This window comes from Ixodes scapularis, unplaced genomic scaffold (assembly GCF_016920785.2).
Source record: "Ixodes scapularis isolate PalLabHiFi unplaced genomic scaffold, ASM1692078v2 ptg001158l_1___fragment_1__unscaffolded, whole genome shotgun sequence".
NCBI lineage: Eukaryota > Metazoa > Arthropoda > Arachnida > Ixodida > Ixodidae > Ixodes > Ixodes scapularis.
Window position 1 is genome coordinate 114,698 of NW_024610106.1, and position 11,208 is coordinate 125,905.

The 11,208-nt window shown below is 51.8% G+C and overlaps 1 protein-coding gene across 1 annotated transcript; it reads right to left on the reverse strand.

Moving 5' to 3' along the window:
- Positions 1-6,880: 6,880 nt before the first annotated feature.
- Positions 6,881-8,557, reverse strand: LOC121834415. Its single transcript, XM_042288104.1, has 2 exons — positions 8,297-8,557; positions 6,881-8,161 (listed from the first exon to the last, which is right to left on the reverse strand). Exons 1-2 carry the CDS (start codon positions 8,555-8,557, stop codon positions 6,881-6,883), a joined length of 1,542 nt encoding a protein of 513 aa, XP_042144038.1.
- Between the last annotated feature and the right edge of the window lie 2,651 nt (positions 8,558-11,208).

An 11,208-nucleotide genomic window follows, 5' to 3' on the forward strand; every position in this document is an offset into this window, starting at 1 on the left:
CCGTCCTACTTTCGCCGGGCGAACTGGAAGTCGTGCACTCGAAGCGGGACAAGACAGCCGACGCGTACGTCACTACGCACGAGAGCTCGCCTTATGCGAGCTCTCGGCTGCGAGGAGAAAATCTACGACGTCGTCTGGAATGGCGGTCAGCGCGTCGTCTACACTTCCATGGACCTGTTTCGAATGCTATACAACAAGGGCGTCTTTATTTGACGTCAAAGTTTGGAAAGTTGAGCGAGCACTTTAACAACCCGTTGAGCAGGCGCCTCGGAAGCCTGGCTCTGTACTCGTAAGGAGTCACGTCCGCCGTCGTCGGTCCGTAAATATGTAGCCACACCGAGTCTCGCTCGTCGCTTTCCGACGCCAATCTTCGGTTGGACGCGACGTCGTGGGGGCTTCGTCTCGCGTCGGGCGCGTACTTTACCATGTCCACCGGTACGTTTCGCGGTTCTAAATAACCCAAATTTCTGTTCATTGCAAACACGACAATCATGTTATCGTCGTGCGAGCGCCGCTTGTACGTTTCGTAATGTTCTCTGCGTACGCATCGTCTGATTCCTTTTCCGTAATTGCCGCATATTGCCTGCCCCGTGCATAGAGTCGAGCAGTCTCCGTCGTTGACGCAAGACACGTATTCCTTATCGCAATCCATATACTTTTTTGTTTGAAGAAGAGATGACCTTTAAAATTACTATACTCAAGGCTTCGGAAATAAACGGAGTCTATTTTCTGTGGGCTATGATACTGCTAGCATTTAGCGTTCTGGTTCTTTCGCTCACAATGTGCCGCGTCCTGTTTGCCCAAAGAAGAAAACGGAAACCGAAAAAGGAATTGAGTAAACGGGACAAGCTCGTAAACAGCATTAATAACGACAGCGACTTTTCGGACGACTTGTACGAGAACGTTCTATAAATAAAAATGGACATGTTTAGGAGTGCATTCCTGCCTTCTTCGCGAATCGACAATTACAACAATCCCCACAGCACCACCACGGCCGCAACTCCCCCTTTCACATACAAAACTTGAAAGTATAAAACAGAGAGGACGAGGACGAGAACAGGACATCTTTCATTTAGCAACAACATAGAATGGCACAACGATAAAAAACCGCCCCCAAGGGTCTCAGCGTTCTCAAAGAACGCTGAGACCCTTGGGGGCGGTTTTCTTGTCGTATGCGCCTCAAACAGATGTGCAAAAAGGTTAATGGGAGCGACAGTCCCCGAGGGTGCAATGTAAAACATGCAAAAAAGTTCGTAGAATGCGAAGAAAGGAAGGTGTATTCGATTCCACTAAGTTGTGGCAGTCAGTACATTGGACAGACTGGGAGATGCGTCAACCACCGACTCAGAGAACATAACTTGGAAGCATCAAAGGCTTCAACCGAGTCGTATCACCCCATTGTCGTTCACAGCCGCACATGCGATGACTGTACTCCTAATTTTTCTAATACTAAGATACTGGGAGGGCACAACAACAGATTTGGGAGAGAAATCATCGAGTCATTTGCCATGGGGACTGTTAACAACAACATTTCTGCACCGTCATTATCATTGACAAAGACAGAGGTCGAATTCTTAACACCAGAGATAACTAGAATATTGACACCTCGTCGTGACGCTACAGAATTTTAGACTCTTATATTTATAGTACAATTCCCTTTTTGGACTACAAACAAGAATAATTCTGCATTATCATTGACAATGACCAAGGTTAATTCTAACTAATCGAAAATAACTTGATTACTGATGCGCTTTTCAAACTTTTCTTTTAGTGTATTCCCTTTCCTTCATAACTAGTATCTCCTTTCCCTCTTTGAGAACGCTGAGACCCTTGGGGGCGGTTTTTTATCGTTGTGCCATTCTATGTTGTTGCTAAATGAAAGATGTCCTGTTCTCGTCCTCGTCCTCTCTGTTTTATACTTTCAAGTTTTGTATCTATTAACCAACACGCTCGTTTTCAATTGTAACTCCCCCTTTCAATACGACTGTGCATACAACTACGGCTCCCATGACCACTATTACTACTACTGCAACTACTAGTACTACTACTGTTACTACTAGTAGTAGTACTAGTACGAACCACAGACTAGACACCGTCCCACTGACGACACCCGACCAAAGAAACGTAGCATCTAATGCGACCATAGTCTACGACATGATGCTGGCATATTTCTGGAAAAACACCGACAAGAACAAGCGATCCGACATTTACGACAGTCTCACTCTCCGGAACGCGGTGACTTCCGCGAGCGACCATCGAGCCGGTAGCGAACGTCTCTTTAGAAAACACGTTTACGAGGTTTTGGGCAGAACCTTTCCCTGGATCCTTAGCGTCGATAACGTCCGCGTCTGCGTCTCGGACCAGAGATCCGTACTGCCCATCGAGATCCTCATTCCACGCAGGGCGGCCTACACCAACGAGAGCGCAGACTTGGCTTTTGTCGGGCGCGTCCTATACGACCAGTACAAATCGGTGATTGATCCGTACGATCACGTCACGTATTTGGTTAGGAATCACCCCAAGCTCGTGGAACGCTACCCCATGTTCTGGTCCTACGTGTTTCTCAAAAACGTTCCGGCGTACAACGATTACGTGGAAGGCGACTGGAGCGACGAGAAGACAATCTTTTCGAGTCAGACCTATCAGGCGGGCTGGTTGAATGCAGACGCAATAACAATGCTGGCAAGCACAGTCACGAATCTGCCCTTTGGCGGAACGGGTGGCGTCGGCGAAGAGCCCGTAGCCCTGGGCGGGCGCGCCATGTACAACCTGGAGTTATTTAGTTCTGCCTACAACGGAGACTACCTGTTTACGGCCGCCGCCATCCGCAACGCGTACAAGTTTGCCTACGACTCGTGCCTCTACGTTCCGCGCGGCGTGGCCACGGCCGAGCTCCGTTCGCTAAAGAAGAGGGAGGTCCTTCTGGGCGTGCGGCAACCCACCATCTCCGACGTGGTCAACGACATCAACAACGTCAAGACGTCGTCCGTCATGGTCTACCTGGACGGAACCGTGAGAAAGAAGCGCGGCGGCGGCATCGCGAGTGGCGGCGTGGGTTGCCTCAAGGCTTCCGGCCTGCAAGAGGACGTGGTGGAGAAAATTGTCGAGAGCGTCGAGTCGACCGTCAAGACCATACTACCCCGACTGTGCGAGACGATAGGAATTCCGAGCGTGATTGCCAACGCCATGACGGCAACGAAAAAGATTCGGCTACTAGACGTGCTGCGCACCGTGGACAACGTCCTCTTCCAACACAGCGACTGGGAAGAGAGAATAAACAGGGGTCTTGCCGCGATTCCGTCTCTGATCAACAACATAACCAACGAGCCGATCGTCAGCTTTGTGCCGAGCAAAACGGCATACACGCACGTACCCACAGGCAGCACCCTCGAACTACCTGGCTTTGACAACTCGATTGTGCTCTCCACTCATCTCGATCCCGAAACAAACAAGCGCTTCTGTCCCCTCAAGTTCATTTTACAAGAGCCCTTCCTCTATCTAAACAAGGGGAGCGGGCGTTACTTTACCCACTCGAGTGGAGGTCACCCGATGCCCTTCACCCAGGTAGAGGGATTACGCATACTGTATCACTTTCTCGTCCAATAAAAAAAAACACAACCTCCATTATTTGGCGTGACCTTGTGTGATGAGAGTACTTAAGCGTCGCCCTTCTACACACACAATAAACGTATTGACACCATGGGTATCCGAAATCTTTGGAATACACTCAACGCAGTTTGCAACCGCGCCGTCGAGGAGGAACTGGCACCGTTACTCGAGTCTCAGTTACAGCTCTTGGACGACCCCGGCAGTAACGTCGAGACGGCCACGAACCTCGTTTTGCTGACGTATTTTTCGCCTACGCCGTCTGCGCGTCACTTCGACTATGAGAGCGTGACGTCCTCGTTCGTGATCGGAGAGTCGGCGCGCATTCAAGTCGTCGTCGACGGTAACATTTTTCTACACCACTGCAAGCACTCGCTGACGGACCACCATCTCAAGACGTTTGCGGACAAGATCGATGCCGCACGAGCGATCGCCGACCGAGAGGAACGAGAGCGAGCGTGGGAAGCCTTGAACCTCGAGATTATCAAACACTACGTTGGCGAGACCAACGGAGATCTGGTTGGCGATTACGTCGAAGACTATATCGAAGACGACGCGTTTGTTCTTCGAGATTTGGACTGGTACAAGGAGTACGAGGCGAGACCGGGCGAACGCTGCATCCGATACGACGCCTTCTTCACGACGGTGTTTCATTGCATATCTAGGACGGTCAAGAGGGTCGTCAAGGGGCTGTCCCTAAACAGGCGTGTGGAAGTTGACGTGGTGGTGGTGTTTGACGGAATGTCGCCGACGGTAAAGTGGCCCGAGCAGTACAAGCGTCGCAGTAGAGAGCTGGCCAACGTCATCAAAAACTCGTCTGGCGAGGACACCAAGCGAGTTCGGACCATCGAAAATTCGAGACTGCAGTCTGTCCTGAACGGAAGGCTCAAAAACTTGGCACGCTACGGCAAAGACGCCATGGCCACAATCTGCCGATTGACCGCGGCCTCGGACGTGATGCAGCACGTCAGGGAATATGCCACGCTTCTCGAGAACCCACTCTACGCCAAAGAGGTGATTGACGGCTACTCGAACGAGTCGGCTGCAGCGTACCAACTCTCGTCCTTTACGATCCTGCCGCCGTTCTACGTGGGGGAAGGCGACGTCAAGGTCGTGGACTCTTTAATGTGTCCGCCGCCAAACGACGAGCGCTGGGACGTGTCCGTCGTTGTCACCGACGATTCGGACATTCTCCTCGGGGTAGCTGCGGTCGTGGAAAAGATTCCCTCGCGAGACGTCTACGTGTATTCGGCCCGCCAGTACAGCGAGAGTAAGAAGCGACAGGACGAACACAGGTTCGAGTTTGGCGGCGTGCAACACGCCGTGTCTCTGCTGGACAAGTCTCTTCCCAGTCGTCAGGCGGGTTACTACCACATCAAGGACGATTTCTTTACTCGCGCTGTACGCGTCAGTAGTTCCGATCTTCACCCGCTGTCGTTTGTGGTGCCAATCTTGCTGTACGGCGGCTACGAGATGCTCCCGTTTATGATAAGCTCATCTAAAAAGGTGGACGGCAAGAAGGTGGACCTGTTTCGCGCAATGATGAACGCCGCAACGAAGGAGACTAGCTTCTTTGACGTTTTACTGGCGGCGGTCGATGCCGCGGCACCTATGGAAGGGTCCACTACGCGGAGGCGAGCGGCCGCAATGTCCAAGGACTGGCCCAAGGCGAACGAGCGTCGGCAGAAAGTAGAGGAGATTGTCACGAAATACCTGAAGCTGCTTCAGTACACCGCGCTCTACACCACGCAGCAGGACCGGCTAGCGTGGTACGTAAAGCCCGTAGAGTTTGTGTACGAAGACCGCGTGGTAGAGAGGGACGCGACAACAAACGCTTTCGTCACGCGACCGATCACGACCATGGGGCAGAACAAGGCGTGCCGCGTGAGTCTCGCCGACGTTGCGAGCGTCATAAGGGCCCTAAAGGCCAGCGACGCGTTGGAATCTGCGGTGGACATACGAGCTTACGTTATCGAATCTAGCGGCGAACACCTTGCGGTTTCCAGCGCCATCAAGGCGCTTTCGGCGCTCTACATGATGGGTGCTATGGAGTTTGATGACGACTACGACAATTGGTCGGACGTGGAAGCCCTTGCTGCCGTCTACAAGTGGTACGAGACCCGCTGTCTGTGTCCCTGCATCAAGACGATGGATCTACGACGCGTCTTGTGCATCTTTAGACAGAGCAGCGACTGGTCTCGCACGTTCACCACTAGCCTCATCAGACGGGCCTATAAGAAGAACAAGCGGCGACTGAGCAACCTTCGATTTCCTAGTTTCGACGCCATTTACAACGACATGTTGTGAATAAAAGAACGTTTGTTTGGGCACACACACACACAGACGCACACACATAGAGACACAGATGTATAGCAGCGTGCAAGCTAGCGTAAGCGTTTATTTTAGGCAAAGCAGACAAACACAAGCGAAAGCGAGTCACTTCTTGTAATACGACACTTTGTAAATGCCATAGTCGTTGGTGGACGTAATGTTTGACTTTGTAACATCTTTTAATATCTGCAATTTCTGTATAGTGATGTAGTAGAAACAGTCGACGAGCCTCAAGACGACCAGATTGTGTAGACACATCCAATGCTTCTCGCAATAAAGGCGATCTGACACATACTGTCCGTCTTCCTTGGGTTTGATTTTGGCCACGAGCGCCGGTAGAGAGGTGGTCACCTCGTAGGTGCCGTGGTACGTGACTGGAATCACGTCGAAGAAGGATTCTTGTTCTTCCAGGGGATCGAAAGTGTAATCGAGTGGCAAAGTGGTCGTCTTGTCGTTTACATAGCTTTGCAGAACGTGGTGGAGAAAGGGTAGAATTGCATGCACGTTGTGATGCGCCGACGAGTGACGGACGTAGAGGTAGACGTAGTGCTTGGTGCATATCACGTCGTGCACCTTGAGATCGCGCAGCACGTTGATGAAGTTTATGCAGTCCACCACCACTCGGTTGGCGTCCTTGTCCCTGTATGAAAAGACGAGTAGATAGTGGGACGACGAGCTGTCTTTCTGACAACACTCTGCTCCCTCTACGACCGATGGGACGTTGTTTTGAATAAAGAAATTTGCGATAGCGATCCAGATTTTATAGGGTATCGATACCGAAAGGTCCAGTTCGCAATGGAGATAGTCTCGCAGGGTCCTCATTTTTTGTTGCGAAAAGATATCGACGAACGTGACCTGTTTCAACATTTTACTCCCTCGATCGTTCAAATCAGTCACCGAACCTTTTTGTTAATGTATATGGGGGCGTTGGCGGTTTTTTATTTCAAATGCATATGGGCGCGTTGCTGTCGTCGTCCTTGCTGTGAGGCGCGGACGTGGATGGATTGGAGAGTAGCGGCGCCATCATCGTGGAGACGTCTTCCATGGTTTTACGGAGCTTGTCTCGCATCGAGTTGGACAACAGGTCGTCGCTGTCGCATATCAGTCTGTTGAGAAACTTTGTTTCGACCGGAACGATGACTTCCACGTCGTCGGCCACGGACCACCTACAACGGGCTAGGAAGAGGCGCAAGACCGTCGCCGAAACAAACTGCCCCCTAAACAGGTTGTAGCAATTAGACACGGAGGCAAAAGCCTCGAGTAGTTCCTTCTCGAGAAATTTCTTGTTGATGACGCTAATCTCGGTCTCGTCCTCGATAAAGAGCTTGATGAACATGTTCAAAAAGTCGGCTAGTACGCGTTGGTCCACCTCGCACGTGGATATGGCCGCCATGGCGCACTTCGCTCCGTTGGCGTCGCGCGTAGTGTGCATGGCAGTAGACATGGACGTGCACCACGAGATGATGGACGACGACACGCTAGGCGAGATGTGGTGTTCCAGACAGTTGGGCGACTGGACCCAGAGTAGAAAGTCGTTAAAGAAGCGCGAGTCGTACAGGTAGGTGTTTTCGCCGCGGTAGCTCCTGCAGAAACGCGTGTGATAAAACAGGTTGGTGGCCATCCGAAATAGCGCCGTGTTTGAGTAGGTGGCAATTTCTTCCTGGCGCGGAGTGGGTATGCCCTTGGTCATCTTGAGGCACTGTAAGGTGGCCCCAAACATGTCCGAGTCCATCATCTCAAAGTTTAGGCACTGTAGAAACAGACCGAGGTTACGGGGCGAGACGCAACAGGCCTGGCTGTAAAATTTGTTGAGCTCCTGCGTGCCCTGGTCCGACTGTTTGTGCACTTCGACGAAGCGAGAGTCCACGCGCCCGTTGCTCATGCACTCTTCTATGATGGAGGCGATGTTAAGGACCGACACCTCGGTGGCCGGCGCCTTCTCCTTCTGCAGGGCTAGCACGTAGTGGTTGGTACGCGGCACGGGGATCGTGTCGGAACTCTTCATGATGAGCTCGTTGTGGTCACGCAGCGTCGTAGAGATGGCCGGATCGATGATGTTGACGTCGTCCGTGACCCGCTCGGCCGGCATGACGGTCCGGAGCGTCATGTAGTCGGTGTCGCAGCGGGACACTCCGTTCTCGACGTTACTCGTGTACAACCTGTTGCTCTCTTCGACCAGGAGGTTGATGACGTCCTGTGGCTTGTTGTTTTGCGAAAACTTTACGCGAATGGCCCCGACAATGTTTTCGTTGACGGTGTGTGGCTGCGTGATCCTGTGCACGAGGCTGAGACCGTTGGCCACGTCGAGCCAGTTGTGGCCCATGGCGCTCTCAAACTGAAAGATGGGGTTGCACTTTACGCACACCGCCGCGTAGTTGCACAGGGATACTAGCATGACCGCCGTAATCTTGGCTGCCGTCCTTGCGCCCACCGCCATACCGCGAGTCGCCTCGCGCGCATGGGAAAATATCTCTTCGATGTAGAGGAGTAGCAGGCGCAAAATGGCAGTAGCGTACGCGTCCACGTACGGCTTCAGATCCCTGATGACGCGCTGAGTGGTCGACGAGGAAGAGGTTTTCCTAAGTATGTTGAGACTGTTTCGTACGTATTCGATTCCCATTACGCAGTGAAATACTGTATTGTCATTCAGGAGCGTTTGGATGGCCATCTGATCCATGTCGACCGTCATCAGTATGTTACTACCGAGCTCGAAAACGCGAAAGAGCATATCTGCAACCGGTTCCACATCTCCGTTGGTCAGGAGCGTCGTGCGCGCCTTGGTAATGTGCTGCATGAGTTTCTTGGACGAGTAGCCGAGTAAGGTCGACGTGTCGTTCGGGAGCGTGGGCACGTATTTATCGCCATCTCTCCTGTAAGACACGTTTTGATTTCCCCGCTGCCGGAATACGGGTAATAAAATATCGGTGGCGTCTTCGTGATTCACCGAGTGTTGACATCGTCCCTTTTTCAACAGGTCTAAAAAATTTTCTGCGACAGACATTTTTATAATAAACAAAATTGCTACCGCCTATGGGAGGTCGACTCCGCTCCCAGTCGAGGTCAACCTAGATATGGAGAGAATATATATTGCGCACCGAGTAGAGGGCTCCTCTCATTATCGTCGCTATGGCGCACCTCGTTACGGATCCCATAAGCAAGGAAGTCGTGCGTCGCTTCAAGACGTTCGCCGAATGGCGACTTTGCACCAGATCCACGCCTCGAGACTTTGCCTATGCCGGCCTAGAATATTGCGCTGACCGGAAACACATCTACTGTCGGCACTGCAAATTTCAAGTCGCCGAACAGGACTGGGAGACGCTCACGTTTCACCCGATGGACCTTCACCGCCGAATGCCGTGCAAGTTTCTCGAGCAGTACAGGGACCCGCGGCTGAACGTAGCAAGGGTCGTGTCCGTCTTGCCGAGCTACTCTCACCCGGTCTACAAGAGATACGTCGACGAGAAGATTCGAGCCAAGACCTTTCACGATGTTCGAGGCCCTGCGTTCGCCAAGGCCGGCTTTTTCTGCTCGCACGACGACGAGCAGGGCTACCTCTCCCGCGAACAGATAGTGACCCGCATATTCGTTTGTTTCTACTGCGGGGTGCAAGTATTTTCGATCCTCGACTGCGAAGAAGACGATCCGTGGCTGCTACACGCCCGCAGGTCCCCCAATTGCGTGTTTCTACGAGTGAACAAGACCTATTACTACGTGCACGATGCAGTCGAAAAGTTTTACAGGAGCGAGATGTACTGGGCGTCTCACTTTCCCGAGATCGACGATCTCGTCAAGGACCCAAAGTTCCGCAACAGGACTATGAGTACTCTGTACACGGCCAACCTGACGCATCCCTTGAACGTATCGGCGATGGTGAGTGCCATTCGGAGCAGCAAGGCGACTCCGTTGGGCAGTCACACTCTGTTTGAGCCAGTGAACGCCCTTCCTTCGTTCGATCACAAGGCTATCGGTAGGTGGGGTAACTTTGTGATAGATAGCGCGATCAGTGATACGCACTATTCCGCTATAAAGTCACGAGACGAATCAACTAAGAGGTGCATCGTATGCATGAAGGCTCCGGCTAACATTGCCTACTTGCCGTGCGGACACTGCGTGTCGTGTTTCGACTGCACCATATTATTCAAACATTGCAAGGCCCGTAGACTCAAAATCGACTTTATTTCTAGAGTCTACTTTGCTTAAGAACATGTCTTTCTACTGGAGACTGTTCGACCACGACCCGACTGTGGCCAAGGTGATGTCCGACTTTAAAACTTTTGCGACGTGGCCTTTGCGCAACAGTACCCCCACACCCAAGGACTTTGCCATGGCAGGACTCGCCTACGATCCGGAGAAGCGGATTCTCAGCTGCTCGATGTGCCAGCAAAAGACTCAACTCTCTACTATCGTGGCCTCGGACGAAACACTTCCCCAAGGACTGCACGAATCCGACTGTGACGCACCGCTACGCACGCTGAGTCCAGACGTCTCGGCGGTGGTGACCGAACGAGCGCTTGCCTTTAGGCCCGAGTTTCAGACTTACACTGCGAGGTTCGCCTCCTTCGACGCTCGGCCGAAAGAAGAAGACGTCTTTGACGTGGATTACATGGCATCTGCGGGATTTTATTACCTGACCGATCGGACCGTGGAATGCTTTTGTTGCGGACTTCGGTTGCTTTCGTGGGAAGCCGACTACGACGACCCAGTCGAGGAACACGCCAAGTACAACCCTCGCTGCCCCTATCTTCGATTGTGCGCGAGCGTAACCTACATCAAGGAGGTGTCCGACGTGTATAGAAATAGCGATTTATTTTGGTTGCTAGAATATACCAAGGACATTGAGTTTGTATCAAACAAATACAGCGTAGACTTTATAACAGCATTGGCCACTTCCAAGTTTGATCTTTCCTGTCCGAACAAGCTAAAGTCCTTTCTCGAAAACAGCGATTCTTTTTCGGCGCTGAGCGTAGGACGTCCGTATCCCACGCGCATCGACAAGACGAGCATCTCCATGAAGCGGTCCGATCCGTCCACGACGATTTGCGTCGTCTGCATGAACTGTCCGGTGTGTATAGTTACTTTGCCCTGTGCCCACGCCGCCTTATGTTTAAATTGTCTATTTCCAATGATTTACAATTCGAGAGAGCAATCTGTGTGTTGCCTTTGTAAATCTGCAGTGAGTGGAATGTATCGAATTCATTAAATAAACTATTTGTACTGGCACTAGTGTAGTGTGCATGCAAAAGAACGATTCGTGACTCAAAAATATAAGCA